The sequence below is a fragment of the Eulemur rufifrons genome, chromosome 7 (assembly GCF_041146395.1).
Source record: "Eulemur rufifrons isolate Redbay chromosome 7, OSU_ERuf_1, whole genome shotgun sequence".
NCBI lineage: Eukaryota > Metazoa > Chordata > Mammalia > Primates > Lemuridae > Eulemur > Eulemur rufifrons.
Window position 1 is genome coordinate 187,498,255 of NC_090989.1, and position 25,490 is coordinate 187,523,744.

At 37.3% G+C, this 25,490-nt stretch overlaps 1 protein-coding gene across 1 annotated transcript in view; it reads right to left on the reverse strand.

The window, feature by feature from the left end:
* The window catches only part of RAD18 (RAD18 E3 ubiquitin protein ligase), a 129,355-nt gene that overhangs the window by 35,876 nt on the left and 67,989 nt on the right, over nt 1-25,490 (reverse strand). Inside the window, exons 10-11 of the mRNA XM_069473849.1 lie at nt 11,906-12,046; nt 7,145-7,316 (exon numbers count right to left, since the gene is read on the reverse strand). Coding sequence (XP_069329950.1) covers nt 7,145-7,316; nt 11,906-12,046 — 313 coding nt within the window. The remainder of the gene's footprint in view (nt 1-7,144; nt 7,317-11,905; nt 12,047-25,490) is intronic.

Below are 25,490 nucleotides of genomic sequence, written 5' to 3' on the forward strand. Positions count from 1 at the left end.
CGTCTGTGTAGGATTTCCTACACAAAGATGCTGCCATTAATGTAGCATGAGAGAAGAGGTGACTGTTTTTGCCAGGAACTGTGAAAAGTTAAAATATATTCATTCATACCTTAACTGATGCAGGTTCTTTTATGATCAACCTTTGGCATCTGCAAGAAGGCTCACCTAGATTCGCCCTACAAACTTGGTCACAAAGTGGTGAAATTAGCTGTTCTTTATGAGTATGAAAATCACAGTCCCCACTTCACTAGCCCATATTCTCTAACAAAACAAAGCAGAGATAACCATGTTGCGCTGGTTCTCAATAGGCTGTCCAAAATAAATGAAACCATACTAAGCATCCCATATAGACCCCTGGCTACTGCTTTTTTTGGTCAATAAACTGTAAATATAAATCTTTCCCATTAGAAAATCTCCTAGATGCATAAAGTCAGCTATTTCTCTTCCTTAGAGTTTAAACAAACTTCTTTGATGATGAACACGACTCTTCTTAGAAATTTTAAAAATTTTAATGATTTCAAATCTACAAAAAATAACTCTTATACCCTTCACCCAGATTTTCCAACTGTTAACATTTTGCCACATTTGCTTCATCACTCTCTCTCTGTATGTGTTATAACATCTATATAACATATACTGTTTCTTTAACCATTGAGAGTAAGTTGAAGCCATCATGCTTCTTTAACCCTTCAGTGTGCATCTGTTAGGAACAAGTACATTTACTTGCATGACCATGACACAATATCAAAATCAGGAAATATTAATATTGCTACAATATTATCTAGAGACTTTATTCAAATTTCTCCAGTTATACCAAAAGACATTGTTTCTTTTTCATTTTTTTTGCCTCGACCTAAAATGCACAAATATTTTTTAAGAATAATGATCTAAAGGTTCTTCCAAGAAAAAGCATGACTACTACTCATCTCTGCATGAAGATAATGCTTCCACTCCACGGTCATAAGCAACTGCATCTTTTCTTCTAATTTAGCCCTCAATAAAAATGCAGTATTCTCTGCTTGCCAAAATATGGGGAACAAAAGCTCTTTCTTCTTGATTAAGAAAAATAACAAGTTAATTTACAGAAATTTGGACAAGTCTCTTAAACTCCCAGAAACCATCTAGCAAAAAGCTGCACAAAAATCTAAAATTCTTATCAATTTGTTTATCAATATTCAGGCTGACAAAATAAGATCAATATAATATTAATAATTCAAATTCAAATGAAGTACTTTTTGTTTATCAATATTCAGGCTGACAAAATAAGATCAATATAATTAATAATTCAAATTCAAATGAAGTACTTAAGAGTTAAGAATCAAGTTAGCAACAAAACCATTTCATCACAGTAATTATTTGGATTGGTTATACCTTTTCAATCTTAAACTAAGATTATTCTTATTTGTCAGCTTGCTATATTGTGTAAGTTTGAATATTGCTCTAATACAATGAAAACCACCATCTTTATTCAACAACATAACAGTGAGATCTATATTCTGTATTACAGTATGACTGCATTAATTAAAAAAGAATTCACAATACATTGGCACTCATATTAGACCTAAAACAGCACGATTCTTCCCTTACAAAGAGAACTATAAAAAAATGATAAAATAGTATGATTCTTCTTTTTAAAAAGTATTCATCTACCTGCCCATCATATCCCTATCTCTGGAAGGATGTATTTATGAAGGTGCTAACACTAAGTATTTGTGACTGAAAAAATTATGGAACTTTATTCTTTTTATCTAAATTTTCCATTTTTCACAATAAACATGCATAACATCTACTTTAAAAAGTACTTTTGAAAATTTGGAGCTTTACAATGAAAACAACAAAACAATCATAAAAGAAAAATAAAAAACTTTTATAAAAAATGAAAGAGATAAATATGTAAAGAACAATATGTAAAGAACAAACATAATTCTAGAAGGTTGGTTTATGATCTGCAATGGACAAGTAAAAGAACATACAGATAATTTACCAACTATTACACTTGTCAAAAATAACAGGACTACAGAATTTTAAGGTTGAAAAAGATTGCAACAAAGTCACTAAGTATAGGGCCCCATCTCCTTTCCCTCTGATTCCTGAGTATTATGGAAATAAAAATTGGACCAGACAAATAAAGACCACCTATCTGAGATGTGCTATGATTCTACTAGAGGAATTTGGTCTTGACTGGGCTTTTCTCACTTTAAACCTTTTCCTAAGTTCTATGGTGTTAATTATCTTAATCAAGTGGTTATCTCTCTTGACTATTTAAGTTTTGGAGTCTTTAAATATCATAACTGGCACTAACCAATGAATCATCATATTTTGCGACAGCCTTCTGCCAGGCTACCACCAACCAGTATTACAAGCCACTTTATGAGTTTCCAACTAGATGATGCAAATTATGCTTGAAGTGCGTCAGGGACCTTATTCATATTCAGACACTGCATTTCAAAACTCTAAGACAACACTGATGGCAACATGAAGCATTATTTTATCTGCCACTGAGAAAAAAACTGAGGTCAATTTAGCTATAACTTCCTTTTCACTTAGAATTTTTAATTTATACACATCCAGAGAGTTCTTTAAAACTTATGTAGACATAGGTTTTTATCTTAATACCACTGTTGTGCATATATAAAAAATAACTGAAATAAACTGGCTAAAGTATTCCTGAAAGAGCTTTATATTCAGAGCCCAACTCCTTTTCATCATGTTTTGACTCAGCATGCTATCTTAGTTTTTTCCATACAAACTCATCCTCTGTACCACTAAGTGTACTGGAGGTACAGCATTTATCAAATGCACTATACTTGTTGTTTCCAGGAATTTCATCTAAGGCACAGACACCCATTCTGCAAACTGAACTCATACTTTTCTTTCTTTCCTCAATCACAATGCATGTGCTGGAAGATAAGCAGTTTCTGTTCAAACACAGCAAGAAGTGTCTGAAAAACAGACACATAATACCTTAGCATTAGTTCTTTGTAACACGTAAATCAGTCATGCTAATTGTTATTGCTTTGAAATGTCATCCATCTATTCTAAGGGATTTGGCCATTTCTCCTCCCTTCAGTCAGTTATGTAAGAAACAGGTAATCCTTTGCACATAGCTCACTCATAAGATGTAGCATGTCTTCATGTACTTGTGGGTATTTTTCTTTCCTAGGTCCTATAAGGTACTTGATTGTTTTTCAAGAAAATACAGAATTGTGGTCATTCATTCAATGATGAACACTACCTAACTTGAAATGTATACCCTACTGCTCTGTTTCTGTGCTTTTCTTCATAGAAAATAAATTTTTTGTTTCATTATTTCACTGACAACATTATTATTAATAAATGATCAACTAATGTAATTCCAACAAATAATCCACGTAACCCAACGGAAGTTAGGACGCTATGAAGGGCCATGATGCACACCCACTAGCAAGTACATCATGGATGCAACTGGGTTGTCGGCAATTGAAAGATACTGTTGATTATGACACACACCACAATTTCAGACATTAAAATGTAAAACAGAAAATGTATGTCTTAAAATCAAAACAATTAGGGTTGTGAAAGTACTTCTAAAATGTCTAGCCATAAATCCCTAAATTTTCCAGTATTACTGAAGAAAACTGAATTGTTTTATGAAAGTATAACAATAATCATATATTTATCAAATATTCTCATATCTACCATCTCATTTCATCTTTCCAACAGATCTTAGACATAAGATATTTTTATATGCTTTACAAAGATATATGGAAACAGATTTCCAAAGACTGAATCCAAAATCACCCAGAACTTGACCCCAAAGCCATTCAACTCAAAGCCTACTACTTTTCCAGCTATACCAGAGCTGCTCCCTACTGCATACTCTTCAACAATCTACTCTTGAATCAGTTGCCAAGTGGTCCGTCCTGATATCAAATCAATACCACTATTTAAGGCTCATTTCTTTTCCATTTTCCCATTAGCCTTAGTTTCCAGGTCTTAAACAAGGAACAGATTCTACTTTTTTAAACTTAAAAATCTTAGACTGACAAAATAGAACAAATAAAAAGGGGATATAAAAAAAGAACTCAGATAAAATAAAAAATTTAAAGCCAGATAAAATAAAAAATTTAAAGACAAACTTATTTAATATTTATAATGTGTATAACACTTCCTATTCATATTTAAGACATGAGTACTATAGAAGACACTGCCCACTCTCTCAAGGCAAGCCCAATAAAACCTTACATACCATCACCGAAGCTAAGCTTCCAAAGTGTGCAAGCAAACTCAATTTCTTTTCTTGTTAAAATTGCAATTAGAAACAACTCAAATGTCCACCAACTAATAAAGGAGTAGATAAAACATATATCCATACAATGGAATATTATTTGACAATAAAAAGAAATATAGTACTGAAACATGACACAACATGGATGAACTACGCTAAGTGAAAGAGGCCAGTCACAAAAGATCACATACTGTATGATTCCATTTATATAAAATGTTTAGAATAGGCAAATCCATGGAGACAGAAAGTAGATTGGTGGTTGTCTAGGGCTTGGGGCAAGAGGTTTGGAGGGAAATAGGGACTGCTAATGGGCACAGGGTTTCTTTTTGGAGTGATAAAAATTTTCTAAAATTGTGGTCATGGTTGTCCAACTCTGTGAATTTATTAAAAACCATTGAATTGTACTCTTAAATGGGGGAACTGTTATCTCAATAAAGCTGTTAAAAACTTGTAATTATTAGGTAATTTCACTGAGTCATAGGTGTGTGCATGTTTGTGTTTGTGTGTGCACAGACATATACACATATATAACTAATTATACTGTGAAAGAGTATAAGAGCTTAATATATATATATTTTTTTTGAGACAGGGCTCCTTCTGTTGTCCAGGCTGGAGTGCAATGGTACAACTGCAGCTCATGGCAACCTTGAACTCCTGAGCTGAAGCAATCCTCCTGCCTTTAGCATCCCAAGTACCTAGAACCACAGGTGCATACCACCATGCCCAGCCAATATTTAAAATTTTTGTGTAGAGACAGGGTCTTGTTATGCTGCCCAGGCTGGTCTCGAACTCCTGGCCTCAAGTGATCCTCCTGCCTTAGCATACTAAAGCCGGGATTATAGGTGTGAGCCACCCCACCCAGCCCAAGAGCTTAAATTTTTTTTTTAAGTCTTTAACGGTTTGATCACTGCTAAACTGCAGCATCTAGAATAGTGCCTGGCACACAATACATGCTTGCTGAGTGGATGAGTGCAATAGTGTAATGTCAAGCCCTGTTATGAACAGAGAATAAGGGTAATCTAACATCACTATGCTTATTTTGAGTTGCTAACAAAATTCTCATCTCAAATATTACATAAGAATAAACTTTTATGACCTTACCAAAAGGAAAGCATTAAGGATGGACAAAAAAACTGTCTGATAATATTACCCAGGATCTTGGTCAGTAAAAAGGTAAATAATGAGAAGGGGCCACTCCCCTAATGAAGTGGCAGTAGGAACAATATGTCACTGGGGATAAGTGTCAAGGCACTTTTCAACTCTTTCATTGAGTGATGAGTTATAACAACCAAACTTTGGCCTGAAACCATTTTAGTAAATTGACCCAAGGTTTATTCCACATTCCCCTCAGCCATATTTCCTTTACCTTTTCTATGAAACCCAGAGACTAAAGCAATGGCATTTTCCTTTTTAATAGACTTCTCACAGGTCAGTGATGCGAGTAAGTCTGACTGAGGCCAGGACTCCATCAAAGTCACCCTATTTCCCACACTCTCACCACCAGGTAAACACACATCTGACTGCCATGTGTCTCCCCTTTCAGTTTCTTCCCCTCCCTCTCCAAGCTCACAAAATGTCCCAATTCACTCTGGCATTCCGAAACAATCAGGCATCTAGTGACTAAGGTTAAAACCTAACTCTTATTCCCTCTGACTCTGATTTTTCTCCATTTTTACCCTGTATTCCTAGAAGATTTGTGCTTAAAAAGAAATACTGCCCAGTGAACATGCAGGAATAGCCTGATCTAGAATAACAACTCAGGTTACTAAGTGTTTTTCCCTCAGTCAACTAGAGATACACTGTTTTTGACCTTGAAAACCTCTGGGATAAGGTGGGAAGATTTCCCCTTCTTAATACTTGATTCTGACTAATTTGAAATTGTTTCCCAGCAATCCTACGAAAGCAGAGGGTCTTGGGGATTTCTTCTTATAAAAAATTCCTTCTTAATTTGATGCTTCAGATTAGACATAATCTATCATTCTAAGAGCACTGTTAATAATTTTTAAATGAACTAATATCAAATATTAAGTAATTTCCAAGACACATTCACATGTACTGCTGACAGTATTTTAAATTGGTATAATTCATTCAGAAAGTGGCGACACGACAACCTACCTGGGTCAAAATGATAAAGATAAAAAAAATGATAAAGGTAAAAAAATAATAATTCAATAGAAGCAAAAGGAAGAGCTTTAAAACAGCATTAGGTACATAAATAAAACACTGGGAAAAAGGTAGAGATCTAACAAAAACTGAAGAATCTGGTCAATTATGACATACAAACATAAAAGAATACTGCACCCATTAAAAATAAGTTATAAACATGAGGTAGAAATGTGAGTAACATTTATAAGTGAAATAACAGAATATAAAATGGTGTGTATGTCTGTGTGTGTACACATATATAAATAAAATGAACATCTTTTGAAAAATATCTTTCAAGATGAATCACTGTCAAAGCTCTAGTTTTTAAAGCTTCCCCTATTTACTCAATTAAATTTTTTTGTTTTACTCTCCTATGCACCATGTCTTTTCGATCATCTTTGTTTTCCAATATAGTTGTCTTTAACTCCTTCATTCATTGTCTTGACAAAATTTCACTGCCTATCATGCTTCTTTTTCCAACTCTAGGAAAAAATATATATATAAAGGCAATAGAGTAGAAAACAAAGTCACTGTGTGGTTGCTGCACCACCTTCCCAAATGCTGCCCCGCCATCGGTGTGAAGATTACACAGCAGTAAAAGAGGGTTGTAATGGAAGAAGACTGACAAACTGCACTACGCCTCAAAGTTATTTTCTAATTATTTCTGCCTATCTATCTATGCGTGCGTAGGAAATAGATATTTAAGATACTTGACTATGACATGTTTCTTACCTATTGAATGAATCTGATTCTGGTGAAGAAGGCACTTCTTGAATATCAGTACAACTAGAAGAATCATCTGGTCTATCGGACTCCAGTTTCCCCGAGGAGCCCAGTTGTGATTTAGGGAAGTAGTTTGTTACTGAGGTCATGTCTGAGAACTTCATTTTATTATCTTCCTTTCCTAAATGGGAAAAGGAAATTGAAAAAAGAAAAAAGAAAACAAAAATTTACGACTATCTTAAAATCTACAACTTCTGTATGCCTATTATTTCTGCAACATTGAATATTGCTATTTGCACTTAGTAAAATAGAAATGTGTGTAACATTGATTCCAAAACTCTAGTGACAGCCAGAGAACAACAATCAACACTACAATGGTGCTAATTATATTGCCCAGCCCATGTTTTTCCAAGATTAATTTAAAAATAAAATTTCTTTTAGAGCCAGTAGTAGTAAGAACCTTATAAGTCTAATGAGGCATCTATTTACAGATTACTAAGGAATTCTTGCATATTTCATTGATAAAAAGACTAAAGATTCAACTAATAAGAAAAGCACAATATTTGTCACTAATAAGATTGTGAATCTGGACATTTCTCTAAATCTGTTAAATAGAATCTAATTGTTCATTAAAAAGGAAAACTAATCAGATAAAATGAATATTTCCATTTGACCTAATATGCATCATATTTCTATGCATCCTTTGTCCTATTCTCAGTTTCTGAGGTATCTTATTACAGATAAAGGCCCAAAGAAGCTGGAGGGATGAAGTCACAGTGTTTACAAGAACATGACATATAAGTATGGCCAAATATCTAGATATGAGTGAGAAAAATAATTATCTGTGAAAGATTTTTTAGTGCCCAGGACTGTCCCTCTCATGGTGTGTTTCAGGATTCTGCTGGGATTTTCATCTGTGCTGTCTTTAAGTTTCAGGAACTGAGTAAGTACTTCACATACAAGCCACACGTGCCAATAACGTGGGGCTCCTTTCATGTGTTTCCTCACAGAGAAACTTAGCTTTCATGCATCACTCATCAAGCATGCTTATAGAAGCAAGTGACCTTTAACAAAATACACTAAAAAGAATTGTCAAGGTTTTGTTATGCAGAGAAAATTTTTGGAAAAAGAATAGGACAAACTCTTCAAAAAACCTTTTCAAGTTTAAATAGTTAAGATTCTCCCAGAAATAGTTCTAAGATATTGTTATACCAGAAGAAAAGCATATATCTCAAGAGTTTAATTTCTAAAAATATGTTCCTAATGTCATCTGGCCATCGATATGCCATCATTACCAAAGCAAAACTGCACCTTCTGTTTACCTGGGAAAGGGAAAAAAGACGCTAACCAAGACAACCATCCAGAATCTCTAGGATCCCTCCATAAACAGACTCCAGGATCACATTAAGGGGAACCAATCACCCAGTGAACTCACTGCACCAGCAACTCTATCACTCAACTGGCCAGGAAAATCCAATCAAGCAGCAAACCAGGGAATAGGAATTCAACTTAAAACAATCTTTTATTTTTGCGCATTATCTGTATTCTTTTTTCTTCTTCCCCTCTTACATAAGCTTCTAGAAGATAAATTCCCTCTTGGAGACAAACATCATTCAACAAACTGCGGGCACTGAAAGTCAGCTATGCTTCCTACGCTTAGATCTCAGAGTGCAGACCCTCAAATAGAGCACCAAGCGTGAGGCTAAGATGTCAGACCTCCCCAAAGACATGCAACACAGACAGAATATGCATCTTGTTCACTTATATGACTACTTCAATGTTTATGCTAAAGAGCAACAATTACACCGGTTGTATGATGCTACACAAAATCCATCTTTTCAGTCAGTCTGTGTCTGTCTGCCTTCCTCTCTCTTACACTCCCCACTCCTCCCAGATATGCTCATTCATGCACTGCAATTTAACAGCAGTAGTCACCTTTGAACCCCAGAGAATGCAATATTTACAGATATCAAGATTATTTTAAGTGCTAAACTCGTTTCTAGGAATATTCTTTAATAACTGCATGAACAGATTCAAGTTGTTCAAAGACCATCGTATGTACTGAGGTAGACAGCAAGCAACCTACTCAATGGCACTAATAGAATTGAGGACAAAAATAAGGAATGAAATAGTACCTAAAAGAATAAAATACTTAGGAATAAATCTAACCAAAGAGGTAAAAGACTTAAACACACTGAAAACTATAAAATTGCTAAAAGAAATTAAAGAAGACATAAATAAATGAAAAGACATCCCATGTTCATGAATTAGAAGATTTAATACTGTTAAGATGTCAATACTACCCAAAGCAACCTACGGATTCAATGTAATAGCTTTCAAAATTCCAACAACAATTTTCGCAGAAATAGAAAAATCCTTCCTCAAAAATCTCAAGGACCAGCAAATAGCCAAAACAATTTTGAAAAGGAATAATGTTAGAGGACTCACACTCCTCAATTTCAAAATTTATTATAAAGCTGCAGTAATTAAAACAGTATGGTATTGGCATAACAACAGATACATAGACCAGTGGAATAAAATAGAGAGTACAGAAACAAACCTTCACATACATGGTCAATTGATTTCTGACAGGACTACCAAGAGCATTCAATGGTGCTAAGAAAACTGGGTAGCCACATGCAAAAGAAGGAAGTTGAACCTTTATGTTACATTATACACAAAAATTAACTTAAAATGGATGAAAGATCTAAACATAAAACCATAAAATTCTTAGAAGAAATCTTTATAACATTGGATTTGGCAATGACTTCATGGATATAATACAAAAAGCACAGACAAAAAAAGAAAAAAATCAAGAAAGCAAAAAGACAACACAGAGAATGTTCATAAATATTTGCAAGTGACATGTATAGTAAGAATATATAAAGAACTCGTAAAACGCAACAATAAAAAAACCCCAACACAACCCAATTTAAAAATTGGCAAATAAGGTACAGTGGCTCATGTCTATAATCCCAACACTTTGGGAGGCTGAGGCAGATCACTTGAGCTCAGGAGTTTGAGACCAGCCTGAGCAACATATTGAGACCCTGTCTTACCAGAAAAAAAGGAAGAAGAATTAGCCAGGTGTGGTCATACATGACTGCATATAACCTCAACTGCTTGGGAGGCTGAAGCAGAAAGATTGCTTGAGCCCTGGAGTTTGAGGTTGCAGTGAGCTATGATGATACCACTGCACTCTAGCCTGGGCAACAGAATGAGATCATGTCTCAAAAAAAAAAAAAAAAGAACAGAAAAAGAAAAAAAAAGAAAAGAAAAGAAAAGAAAAAGAAAAAAAAAAAAAGAAAAGAAAAGAAAAAGAAAAAAAAAGAAAAGAAAAAAAAAGAAAAGGAAAAAAAAAGAAAAGAAAAAGAAAAAAAAAAAGGACTTGAATACAAATTTCTCCGGAGAAGAAAAATAAATGGGCAGTAAGCACATGAGAAGATACTCAACATCATTAGTCATTAGGGAAATGTAAATCAAAACCACAATGACATACCTACTAGATGGCTACAATTAAAAAAAAAAACCCCAGAAAATAGCAAGTGTTGGCAAGGATGTGGAGAAACTGGATTCCTCATGTATTGCTGGAGGGAATGTAAAACAATGCAGCCACTATGGAAAACAGTTTGGTAGTTTCCCAAAAGGTTAAACATAGAAATGCCGGATGACCCAGAAATTCTACTCCTAGGTATATATCCAAAAGAATTAAAAGCAGGAATTTAAAGATATTTGAACACCAGTGTTCATAGCAGCATTATTCACAATAACCAAAAGGCAAAATTACTATATAACAGATAAATGGATAAATAAAATATGGTGTGTATATATACTATGGATTATTATTCAATCATAAAAAGAAATGAAATTTTAATATATGCTACAACATTGATGGACCCTGAAAACATTATGTGTAGAGAAATAAGCCAACACAAAAAGACAAATATTATATAATCTCACTTACGTGAGGTACCTAGAATAGGCAAATTCATAGACACAGAAAGTAGAATAGAGATTACCAGGGCTGTGAGGGAGAGAGGAAGGGAGAGCTATTATTTAATAAGTACAGAGTTTGTGCTGGGAATGATGAAAAGCTTTTGGGTATAGATAGTGGTGATAATTACACAATATTTTGAATGCATTTAATGCCAATGACTTGTACATTTGTTAGTGGTTAAAAAGATAAATATTCTTATGCATATTTTACCAGAATAAAGAAAAAGTAATAAGGAATTTCCTTGTGCACTTTTCCCCATTACGATTCTGTTCACTGACCCAAAGCCCTGGCAATAGAAATAGAATATTAATCTTGAATTTTAAAATGGATCAGAATTAAGAAATGTGCTATGCATTAGCCCACCAGGTGTATTAGCTTTAGATTAACAGAACATTTCATCCAAAGTAAACACCAGTGTTCTATAACAAAAATAATTGATTCTCTTTATAGGATATCTTGGGATCTCCAGCAATAAATCCTACACCTAGAAAATCCTCAAGATTAAATAACTCAGAAATTTATGATTTATCATTAACTGACAGGATGACAGACAAAAGAGATGATTTCTTCAGGACATTCTTCTAATCATTTTCCCCACCATGATAAACCTAGTTTATATTCAACAACTGCTATGAAGTTTATCTAAAAATACTTTTTCCTATTTCAAATAACTAATAACTCCAAAGTAAATTCCTTTGGTTTTAATTTATTTTTATATTAAAAGTAATTAATGAAATTCAACATTATTTCTGTTTTTAATTGAAGTCTCTTACCCATGCACACAGATAATAGCTTTTTTGTAGATTCATCTTCTTGTTTTGTTATTACTGTTTTTTGTGACATTCCAACAGTTTTCTTATATCCTTTTTTGGCCTGATCCACCAGAAGCTGAAATTCATTCTGATGTTTTTTACCTGAAATTCAAAAGATCTTTTCGGTAAAGCTAGGGACTACGAAGGTTAACCATCTACAACTGACAAACTGAATATCAAGAGATGTATAAGCATCCACAGGCAGGAGGATCACTTTAGCACAGGAATTTGAGGTTGCAGTGAGCTATGATGCCACTACACTCTAGCCGGGACAACAGAGTGAGATTCTGTCTCAAAAAAAAAAAAAAAATCCTTAGGAATCACTTGCAATAAATTTAAAAGCTGCCAAGCACAAGAATACAAAGGGCTAGGACATGGAAGCGTCTCCTTTTTAACTTCTCCCTTCCTCAAATACAATCATGAAAACATGATATTCCTCGTTTGCTATTCTAGGTTTCTTCCCAAATCTCATACTCCAGAGAAGCTTTTGATAGAGCATGAAATATGCCGCTTTCTTAAATATATCCAAAAATACCATTCTAACTTCCGAGATACGCAAGAGTACTAGGATAAGGAGTACTCATTGAATATAAAAAATAGAAGCATCTAGGAAATTTGAGTCATAATAACAAAAGATATCCATTCCAATTCTCCCTTTTTTCTTTATATTTCCTTCCTGTTTCCCAACAGAACTCCTTTATTTTAACATTCTAAGACCTTCCCCATGCAGATGATGTGCACTCATTAGAATGGAAAAAAAAAAGAACAAGGAAAAAAAAATAAAATAAAATAAGACCTTCCCCAGCCAATTCCACATTATCTTAGGATACTAAAATACATCAATCTTTATTTACTACCTTAATGCCTTTGAATATAATTTAATTAACCCTGACCTCAAGGTCATTATTATTAATGTACACCAATTTACTCAATAAAGAGTGGCCAGTCATCAGCAGCACGTCGACTTTAGGACATCTATTTGTGATTTTGAACCATGGTTCAGATAGCTGAGGTTGCAGTTTACTTATCTAGCAATCCTAAATATGTAGATCATGGTTCAAAATAATGTCATAAATCCTGTAAAATTTTTAGAAAAAATACAGCAAATAATTAAAATAAAATTTTGAGACTTTTTTCATACAAAACCCAACAATACATGTTTTATTACTCAGTTTCTTCCATTTTCCTTGTAGCACAATACTAAGGTACAGGGAATACACTGGGTATAGGGGAAAATATGTGCTTTAATTGAAAAATATGGCATTATCTAAAGCTACCCTTCCCGGATTCTAGCTATCTGCTGCCTGGGAGCTATGGTACAACTCTGTAGGTAGCAAAATAGATAACTGAGAGCAATGGAAACTAACTCTTGTCTACAGATATGCAAAATCCTGTCTGGTGAAGTTTAATTGACTTCCCTCTCCTACTATGGAAGAAGCCAGTTTTCCTCCATTTGCACATTCATTTCAATATTCCTGATCTATAAATGTGACTTTTCTTTGGATTCTCCTTTGAACACCTTATAACACCTTATCAGTCCCCTAATTGTGAGTTTTAAAACATCCTTAATAAAAAACATGTTTATTTTATATTTATGATAATATTTTACTTGCTTTTGAAAATTATCTTTTAACATGGGAAGACAGAGAACACTAATTATGAATTACAACAAGGAAGAGAGGAGAGCAGTTGGATTCTATATTTAGACATTGATAGGCACAGCAAAGACATTTGGGAAAGAATGCTCCTAATTCCAATATATTTATGTGTAGGGTACATATATGAAAACTCACAGTGAAACTAATGTGTTAGGTTATAAAATGTCTGGTAAATTTTAAGTAAGAGACTAGTTAAAATTTCAGCAAAAGAAATAAGCTGGCTGTAAAGATTCCTGGAAAAATTGAGCTCTTTAGAAACAGGTAAAATCCTATGTAGGACACAAACTAGGCGATTTCTTTCACATCGTCTTTCACTCTATGCAGCTGAGGATGATTATTAAATATCTTGTACTTCTTCAGCTCCCCAGAATCAATGGGCTAACACTATCACCATCATTACATAGTTTCTGTTAGGCAAGGGTAACACAGTACTATGGAATCTATAAAATTTAGCTCGACTAGGTCTAGGCCATTTTCCCGTTGAGGCCACTGCACACATAAATATTGTGGATTTAAGAATTAGTCAAGAAACTTGCTAAAGTAATTGCATTATCAGATAAGGAGGCCTAACGACTTTTATCTTCTGAAGTAATAAAATCTCAGATTTAAAAGAGATTTTCTTTTTCTGTTAAAAATCTAATCACTCTACAGGTAGGCTGGAAACCAAAAGTAAATGGCAGTCACTGCTCTGGCTTTGGCCCAAGAAGTCCAATAACTTCTGCTCAGAAAATGAACGATGCCAACAGATTCTCTATCATCTCTTCACCACGTTTTAAGACATTTGCCATTGGGCAAGGAGTACTCTAGAGTTTAAAATCTCAGTTCTGGTGGATACATTTCTGAATTTACCTCTTAAAAGTCTTAAGTGGCTCAATTAGTTATGGGAGATGATGATTAAGTACATGTTTAACCAACTCATTCTTTAAGATTTTTAATACCTGAAATCATATCAAACTTTCTGCCTCCAAAGTTGAAATATAATCTTTTCTACTGCCACGTCAAGCTCTTCGTTCCCTGATCACCTTAACTACTCTTCTTTAGACCAGCTCTCACGGTCAGTGTGTGTCTCTTGGTCTGTCCTTGAACCCAGTGGTACATAAGACCAAAACCAGGCTCTCCCATGAGTGGGACAGACTCACACCCCTCTACAGTGATGCCACTAATAAACTTACTCTACTGTTAACAGTAATGGCTAACTTTCACTAAAAGCTTATTCATTTAGCCCTGAACTAGCTCCTTTAAATTCATAATCATAAATCTCAAATGGGCATTCAACACTGCCATACATACAACTCTATGTTTCTCTGGTAGTTTGCTTTACTATTCCCCAAAACGACCATCTCACCCTTTCTCTTCTTTATTCCAATCTCCAACACTCCTGTCACGGCCCCCTCTTAGTTGGCCTCACACTACTTTGAAAAACATAGAATCATTCTAACAGGAACACTGTCATCTTCCAACCACCATTACATCTTGTCTGTGCACTTATGATCTATCTTCCTCGCTGTTACCATGAAATAGTTGTCCTTCCTGCAATTAAAGACTGCCCCCTAACTTATTCTCTGGATTCTACAGTGAAGGACTCTCAAAGAGGCTTCACTTTGTTTTTGAAATGGAGACTGTGGATTGTGAAAACAACTCAACAGGCCCAGACTGACATGTTTTTCTTAAGGAAATAATACAGAAAGAAAACAGAGGGAGAGAGAGATGAAAGCTTTTAATGCTGAGGAAGGCAAGTGTTAGGGTGTGGGGTTCACGAATGACCTTTCCTGTGCTAATCCAACTATATCCCCTTTATTCAGACTCTTGAGGAAGAAGAAATTTTAAACAAAAAACAATCCAAAAAATTCAGAAGAAATATGATGAAAGGAAAAAGAATGCTAAAATCAGCAGTCTTCTGGAGGAGCAGTTTCAGCAGGGCAAGCTTCTCGCATGCATTGCATTCCGACCAGGCCAGTGTGGCCGAGCAGATAGCAATGTGCAGATCACTAGAGTTCTCTCCCTCTGAGCTATTCTCTTTTTCCAGCATTCTGTCCTGCAAACTCTAAAGTCTTAACTCCTTTGGTTTCTCTGGTCTCTCTGCTCTTTTTCCTGAACTCATAGTCTCCAGGCTATCAAGGTACGCCTAGAATCCCCCCTGCCCATACCACAGCGGGGAAATGCTATCCTAAGGCTCATCACATTGTTTGCTCATCTCTCAGGGATTCCGGTGCTTTGTTGCTTGATGGCTGTTAGGGTGGCCTTGAATCTTCCAATTTTCTAAGGACAGCTAAAGATCAATTCTGAGCTCTCCCTACTCTTTGCTGTCTCTCTCCCAAACTAGCAGGAAACCTGCTGGGACTCTGTTTTCACAAACACCTAAAAGAACCAAAAAAAGAAATGTTAATCTTTCTCTTTACATTTCCCAGCTCACAGCTTTTACAATTTGTTTTACAGCCTCAAGGTATTCCAGACAAAAGCTCTGGGACAGACTGCAGGAGGTTAAACTGTAGGCCTTTGTTTCCTGCCCCCAAACCACATCTCAGGAGCAAAGATCACATCCCCTGCAATAGGCTGAATGCATTTCAAAGATGACCAGATCTCCAGGAACAGAAAAAAAAAAAAAAAAAAAAAAAAAAAAAGGCAGTCAGAAAGACAAGGACACTTACTTCCCAATCTTACTAATTTTTAATTTTTATCCTATTTCATACCTTACCCTTCCTTTTCTTGTATGTATATAATAAAAAGGGTGGAACGTGGTTAATGCAAAATTTAGGCTTGTAAAACAATAGCTGCAGGAGTCTGGGGAGTCCCCGGACTTTGTAAATCTGATAGACAGCTGCAGCCAGCATTCCTTCCCCCTTCCTCCCTGATAGAGAGAAGTTTATCCCTCCCTCTCTCTCCAGATAAGGATGACACTGGAGCTGAAGGATGGATGGGATGGATGTGACCGGGGCAGGGGTCCTAGGAGCTGGTTGTTTGAAAAAGAATTAATTACAAGAGGCTGTTTTGGCCCACTTACTTGCTCACCCCGGAGAAACCCTCTATAAAACCCAAGTCTCTCCCCTTTTCTCTCGTGGACACTTTTTCACCTCCACCCATCTGCACCCAGATGCTCAAAATACACAGCATTTTGTACACATGAGGCTTCCTATGTGTGTGTCTCTCTCTTTCTGCTCCAGACCTAACAATGACAATGTGATACATATCAATAGATATGACCCACATAAATAAAAGCTCTTTGGTGCCCTTGATAAATTTTCAGAGTGTAAAAGAGACGTGGAGAACTGAGAACGGCTGCTCAATGCTGGCAAGCCCAGCAGGTAGCCTTAAGCTCTGTCCCCGATGAGCACTCTTCTTCCAGATAATCCTACCTAGGTTCACAGCTTTAAATACTACTTGCAACCACAACATGTCTCTTTAGTTAGGTAACTCAGGTTTCGTGCCTAATTCTCTTTTCCACTTAGATATCCAGTAGAAACAAAAACTACACAGAAAAACCAGAAAATTTGATTCCCTTTCCCATCCATAATGTCCCCCTGGTTTCCATCTCAGTAAATGGCACTATCATCTCCGCTGTTGCTTAAATCAAAAATGTGGGAGTCATTCTTGATTCTTTCAGACATCTTCTATATTAAATTCATCAGCAAGTACCGTAACAGAGCAGTAACTCCTTCTCCCACAGATATGGAAGGGAAATATTGAGAGTAGGGAATATGCAACAGGGAATGGCCTTAAAAAAAATGGCAGAAATATTTTCTGTCTCTTTAAAACATCCTCCACTCCTTTTTGAGAACTAAAACCTGCATCCCTGCCTCAGGCCAGTGGTTGGGAATGTTAGGTTTGTTCCAGGTGGGAACTCAAAAAGTATGGCTAGGGTGGAATGCAGTTAACCAAGGTTTGTGAATCAGCAGCTGCCCGAAGGGGTCTGGAGAGACCTGGAGGTTGTAAAATCTGACAGTGGCAGACACCAGTGTTCCTAATCCCCCCTGACAGTGGCAGACACCAGTGTTCCTATCCCCCCCTGACAGTGGCAGACACCAGTGTTCCTATCCCCCCCTGACAGTGGCAGACACCAGTGTTCCTATTCCCCCCTGACAGTGGCAGACACCAGTGTTCCTATCCCCCCCGACAGTGGCAGACACCAGTGTTCCTATCCCCCCCTGACAGTGGCAGACACCAGTGTTTCTATCGCCCCCGACAGTGGCAGACACCAGTGTTCCTATCGTCCCCGACAGTGGCAGACACCAGTGTTCCTATCCCCCCCTGACAGTGGCAGACACCAGTGTTCCTATCCCCCCCGACAGTGGCAGACACCAGTGTTCCTATCCCCCCCGACAGTGGCAGACACCAGTGTTCCTATCCCCCCCTGACAGTGGCAGACACCAGTGTTCCTATCCCCCCCGACAGTGGCAGACACCAGTGTTCCTATCCCCCCCTGACAGTGGCAGACACCAGTGTTCCTATCCCCCCCTGACAGTGGCAGACACCAGTGTTCCTATCCCCCCCTGACAGTGGCAGACACCAGTGTTCCTATCCCCCCCTGACAGTGGCAGACACCAGTGTTCCTATCCCCCCCGACAGTGGCAGACACCAGTGTTCCTATCCCCCCCTGACAGTGGCAGACACCAGTGTTCCTATCCCCCCCTGACAGTGGCAGACACCAGTGTTCCTATCCCCCCTGACAGTGGCAGACACCAGTGTTCCTATCCCCCCCTGACAGTGGCAGACACCAGTGTTCCTATCGCCCCCTGACAGTGGCAGACACCAGTGTTCCTATCCCCCCCTGACAGTGGCAGACACCAGTGTTCCTATCCCCCCTGACAGTGGCAGACACCAGTGTTCCTATCCCCCCCTGACAGTGGCAGACACCAGTGTTCCTATCCCCCCCGACAGTGGCAGACACCAGTGTTCCTATCCCCCCCTGACAGTGGCAGACACCAGTGTTCCTATCCCCCCATAAGGACGGAACTACTCCCCTGCCTTATCTCTACAGGATGAGACTGACCCAGGGGTCCCAGAAATTGGTTGTTTAAAAAAAAAATTTTATGGCAGCGGCTGTTCTGGCCCAGGTACTCACTCCCCCCTGAGAAACCCTCTATAAAACCCAAGGCTTTCCCCTCCCTCAGGGTGGATGCTCTTTGGCCTCCACCCATCTGTACCCAGATGCCCAAAATAAACAGCCTTTTGCTACACATGAGGCTTCCTGTCTCTCTGGACTCCCGTCCTAAAAGGGAGGGGCAGGGTAAGTCTTTTGTTATTTGTGCAAAAGGAGCTGGCTCAGCCCAAACCTGGTCAACGGAGGTTCTGGGTGGAGGTCACAGAACTGTCTTCAGCTGAGATGGGAAGATCAGAATCGTCAACTATAGTTGAATGAACACTAATTACCTGAAGCTGAGAACCCACCCTTTAAAAGCTCTGTATTTCTGCTTATGATAAGGATGATGGCATTTCAGACAGGAGTCTCCATCCTCCTCCTTTGTGGGCAAAATAATAAAATGTCTCTTTCCTTCCTCCTCAAACCACTTGTTCTCGTTCTGATGCAGCCTCGAGAACAAGTGCTGAGCTTTCAGTAACAGTACCGTAGGTTCTACTTCAAAAGTTGGCCTCGAACTGCCCATTTTACTTCCACATTATTACTACTCTGGACGAAGCCCTATCTCTGGCCGCAATGACTGCAGCAACCTCACTTTATTCAGGTCTCCTCACACATCGTATCACCTTCTCAAAGAGGCCTTCCCTGACCACCAAATCTAAAATAGCAGCCCTACCGCTCTGAATCCCTGCCTTAGGATTTTTCAAGGCACTTACCACTGACTACCCGGCCTTGAAAAAGTAACAGGAAAACACCTAATCCTACCATTTCCACAGTTTATGGTTAAAGATCAATCCTATGAGTTCTCTCACTAACAGGTACTCTGCAGGAGTTCTGTTTTGCACAACTTCTGGAAGGAGCTGAATGAATGGTAAAGAGATGTAAACAATCTTTCTTTCAGAATTGTTTTTTTGAGAACCTGCTTTTACAGAGTTCCTGAGCAGACAGCAGAAGAATGAGCTATATCTCCAGGACAGAGTGACATCTCCTGTGATAATCCCTTCTCCAAGGAAGGTAGGAAACCAAGTCTTGGACTTTGACATCCTTGCAGTTTTTGTTACTATCTACTGCTGCTTTTCTTATCAACTGACAGCCATCACTACTTTTTTTTCTCTCTTTTCTCTTCTCTTCCCCCTCTTCTCTTTCTCTCTCTCTCTCTCCTCTAAGAAGAATAAAATAAACTTTTTTTACTTTTATAACTTAATTTCTGCATGAGAAATCTTTCTCCACCTGTGCCATGAGCACCTACTAGCCTTTCCATTCTAACAACTACTACAGATTTTACTCATAATTGTTTGGGCAGATATTTAGTCTGTTTGCTTAATGTTATATCCCAAATACCCAGAATATTGTCTGAGATGCAGTAATTGGTGATTGCTATGGTTTGAATGTGTCTTCCAATACACATGTGTTGGGAACTAATACCCAAGGCAACAGTGCTGGGAGGTGGGGCCTAATGGGAGGTTTTAGGTCACAAGGGCTCCACCCTCATGAATAAATGCTGACTATAAAAGGGCGTGAGGCTGTGAGTTCAATTGCCTACTCTCACTTGCCCACATGCTCTCTTGCCCTTCCATGGGATGACACAAAAAGGTGGCCCTAACCAGATATGGGACCCTCAACCTCGGGTTCCCAGCCTCCAGAACTGTAAGAAATTAAGTCTCTGTTCTTTATAAATTACTCAGTCTCAGGTATTCTGTTATAGCAGCACAAAACAGACTAAGACAGTGCTCAGTAAATATTTCCTGACTGAAGAGCCTCCAGATTGGTTTTCTTACTATTTCTTGCTTTCTTGCAATTTATTCTCTACTCAAAAGATATCATGATCTTTTAAAATATAGATAAAATCATGTTACTTATCTTCTTAAACCCTCCACTGGCTTCCCACTGCACTGCACTAACTAAATCCAAAATAAAATCTTACAAGGTCTTCCATGACCTGCCTCTCTACCCTTCTCCCCCTCACTCTACTCTAGCCACGCCACCTCCTTTGTTTCTGCTAACAGGGCCTTTGTTCTTGATGCTCTCTCTGCCTGAAATATTCTTCCTCTAGCTCTTTGAATGGTTGCCTCTTTATTTTTATTTTATTTAACTCAAGACTCATCTCAAATGTCAACTCCTCAAGAAAAGACTTTTCCTGATTACCATATCTAATACTCCCCATAATTTCTATCAAATTATCTTGTTTTATTTTCTTTATAGCATTTGCCACCTAAAATTGTGTTATTATCATTTGCTTATTTATTATGTTATTTATCTGTCTGCAATTAGAATGTAAGCTCCATGAGAAGAGAAACCTTGTAATCGTGTTCACTACTATACACCCAGTACCTAGAATACCAACTGGCACATAGTAAATACCCAATAGTTGTTGAATTTATAAATGACCAAACAAAAGAACAAATTAAACTACGTTAAATGGCTTTACCTATTTAATACAACTAAGCTAATGCTCCCAGGAAAAATTTCAAGAGATAACCGAGTACTCATTGAAATTTTTTTTTTTCTGGCAGAGTATAAAACTATTTTACCAAGATAGAGTATGAAGATCCAAAAATACATCTGTCATGGCAGTTGGCAAGTAGAGTAACTTCCCATCGGGTTATGATTCTGCCTCTCACTGGAGCAATTTGCGGCCTTCATTAAGACGACTTACCAAAAACATTTGATATCTGAAACCCACAGGTAACTCTAGCTCATTTGATTCAACCTTTAGATCAGATACACCATCCACAGATAGGCAACTAAAGTTCAAATTGACTGCTATCACTGTTTCTTTCCTTTACTTACTGAAAGAGGAACCCATAAATATAAATCTAAAAGATTGCCAGAGAAACTAAAAAAGAAGTATCATCACAAAACTACCACAGTGGCCAATTCATAAAATTAAGCTATTTAAAAAACACTATAACCTGAAACTAAAGCTTACCCCTGAAAAAAGAACTTCCCGACATAAGCGGTTCACTCAGATTCAAAGCATGGTACAACGCTGCCAAAGGCTTTGGACTGGAGCACCTGGCAAACCTGCGTCTCATCCCCAGCTCTGCTTCTTACTAGCTGTACGGACAATTTACTTAACGTTTCTGAGTCTCGATTGCTTTCACAGAGTTGCTGAGAGGATTATTAAAATTACATTAGAACAACATTCTCCTAGTACAGAATATATATTCCACAGTGGTGATTTTCTGCCTTTCTGTCTTTTCTTTTAAAAAGTGACAAAACAGAAATGAGTGGAAGAAAAGTCTGCACAAGTCAGAAGAGTTGAGGTAGCCAAAGCTTGCTTACTTAACTTGGAGAATAGATCTAAGCTTCTTTATTTTTTCTCAAAGGAAAGTAAATTGGAATAGTGAGAGATGTGAGAAAATGTTTGGATTTTCTTCCTCTACTTTTTATAGGCTTGATAGGCTCTGTTAAAAATTACAGTGGGCCAGCTGTGGTGGCACGCGCCTGTAATCCTAGCTACTTGGGAGGCTGAGGCAGGAGGATTGCTTGAGCCCAGGATTCGGATTCAGCCTGGGCAACATAGCAAGACCCTGTCTCCTAAAAAATAAAATAAAATTCAAAAAATAAAAAAATAAAAAAGCCCCAAAACCTATGGTAACTCTCCATCCTCATCTATTCATTTACTTGATCAAAAATGTACTGAGTCCTAACTATGCCTAAGACCCCACCTGCACACAGACACTGCTTTATCAAGTAGCGAGTAAGACAGGGACATCTCCTTCTTTGTAGGGCTTTCAGTTTCATAAGGGAAGAAAGCATACTTAATGCTGTTATAGGTATCTCCTATGTCTCTTCCAAATTCACGTCAAGCTCCAGTACCTCAGAATTTAGCCTTATTTGGAAACAGTCTTTGCAGAGGTAATCAGGTTAAAATGAGGCCATTAAGGGAGCCCTAATCCAATATGACTGACATATTTATAAAAAGTGGGTATGTGGACCCAGAGACACGCAGAGAGGGAGGATGATGTGAAGAGACATAGTGAGATGTCCATCTACAAGCCATGGAGCAAGGCCAGGGACAGATACTTCCCTCATAGCCCTCAGATGGACCCAACCCTGCCGACTAGATAATTTGGGACTTCTAGCCTCTAGAACAGTAAGACAATAAATTTCTGTTATTTAAGCCACGCAGTCTGCAGTACTTTGTTATGGTAATCCTAGCACACTGATACAAACACATAATTACAAATTAATCAGAAATAATAATAAATTACTTAACTGTACAATTAACAGATTGTTGCCATCCTATTCAAAACTTAAACTTTCTCATATCCTTCCTTGCTTTATTTTTTCACTTACCACTTTCAAAAATACTAATGGGATATAAACTCCAAGAGAGTGGGCTTTTTGTCTGTCTTGTTCCCTCCTATATCTCCACCATAGTCTGGCACATATTATTAATAAATATTCAAAAAATTTGCATTGACTGAACAAATGGAAGAGTACTACGAAAAAAACCAAGATGATATAAGTACATGTAAAAGGAAAACCTTATCTTTTCTGGGATACTACAGAGGGCTTCTCAAGAAAACTGCAATTAAGCTGATTAAGCATTGGGAGTATAGGGGCCTAGAGGCAATTAAGAGAAGGGGACAATTCCAGACAAAGAGAAGAGGGTATCAAATGCCCTAAAGCAGCAAAACACATGATAAATGAGACAAAAGAGAACCAGAGTGGCTGGAATACAAAATGTAAGGGGAAGAGAAGAGGCCAGGCTAGAGGGGCAGGCAGGACCAGAAATAGGGAATAACAGACTTTACAAACTCTATTTTAGGAGTGACAGAAAGCCACTGAAGAGTTTTTGATAATGGCAGGAAGGCAGCAAGGTAGGAATGGTGTGATCTGAAGACTTAGCAATTTTAGGAGACACTTTTGGATTCCTGGAAAATGGATTCCACCAAAACAAGGAAAGAGAAGAGGCAGATTTAGATCCTGGAATAAGTGAACTGACAGAGAAGGGAGGAGAGCAGAATCCCTAGAAGGCTCGTGACAGGACATTCCAGGATGGCAGCCACGTAGGAGCCCAAAGAGCGCCACCGTAGACTGGAACAGGACAACAGAGGTGGGGGGTGGCTGTAGGCAAGATGTTCCTGAGAAAATAACGAAGTTGACAGATAATCTATTTGTGTAAATGTATTAGAAAGCGACTTACAGTTCTGGTGAAGAGGTCACAGATATGTTAGTACTAGGTAAATAGAAAACTAAACAAATAGAAGAGAATTATTCATTATAAGAAGAACAGAATGTCTCTCTGAAAGGAATTATAACCATAGTATTGTCATAGACAGAAGAATATTGTCTGGCTCAAGCTGCCAACAATGTATCTAACGGGTATTACCAAAAATCATGACAAAACATTCAGAGGATGGGAAGAAAGCAGTGGTAAAGGTCAGGATTTATAAAAAAGCTAAATCTTCATTTACATCAATAGTAAACATGTAAAACTGAAAAACTTCAAGAACTAGCAGAAAGAATAGTTTTTTATAAGTAAGAAGGTAATTACCAAAAGAAAAGCCAAAGGTTGTTGCTGACAGGGAATGGAGGCAGGTTGTTGGTAGAGGAAGCAAGAGACTGCTGTTTTTTATAATAAACCCCATAGAAATATGTGATTTTTTAAAAAAAAACTTCATGCATGTAAAACATTAATAAAAATGTTTAAAAGGAGATATATCAATAGTACATTTATAGCCTTAATTCAAAATATCCGGCTAAACTGTAAGGCCAAGCATTTAAGCTTTACGAAGCATGTGAAAGGTCTGGGGGGAGAAAAGGTAAACAATGAGGTTTATTTTAGGGATAAATGAATGAATTTAACATCACCTGTTTAGTAAAGCTAAACTTTTTTTTAAGATATTTAAATGGTGGGCAATAGAAATTTGTATATTTTCTGGAGTCTGTCTACTCTAAATTTTTCCTAGTATGGCATAATTGTTAGATACCATCCTTTTAGTTATTTAAATTACTTTCTTTCAATGCAAATTTTCCAGTTTCTTTAACTTTACAGGCCTTAGTTTTCCCAATTCAGTGATCTCTTTTCTATCTCTTCTCTAAAGAAAAACCACTGTGGCATCCCAAAAGTTGATCAAAGAGGCTCACATCATACTTTCTACAACAGAACAACGGTGACTTTTCTTGTTCAGCCTATGGTCCAAGAATAGCCTAGGCTCCTTTTACTACTCTAGCAAGGCAGAGGCCACCACACCTACACCTAGTGCGTGTACTGCATCCTCCTCTTCAAAATACATCACTGCTGAATATGCCCCTTCAAAATTTAAGAACTGAAAAAAGAAAAAAATTCTCTTAGCACAATTAAAACACACCATGACTAGGAATACTCATTTAACAAACATTTATTAACAATCTACTGTTTGTCAGGCATTTAAATTTAAACTAGGTATCAACCAACCAAGCAAACAAAGAATAACATCTATCTAACTGACAAGACAGTAATGTGTTAGCCCTGGGAAACATGATGTACAAAGACCATTTAAGGAAAAGGAAGTGATAAAGTTGTGAAGCTGGTAACAAATAATAAAATGAAAACTATTTTGGGTACAAATTTACTAGCTATAGAAATGCTGAAATTCCTTACAGAAGTATTGTTATTTAGAGGCCTGAGGACAGGATAGAGGTAGGAATGTTTCTAGTTTCATCCCATCTTCTTCTCACAGAGATGCTTTGAGACCGGCTATTAATAATTAATATTTGCAAACTGCTTAGTGATAAGTTCAAAGCAGAATGCTAGTCTCAAATCAAAAAGCAGGCACATAGAGTACAAAAAAAGGTCACTGCCTGAGTAAACACTCAACTA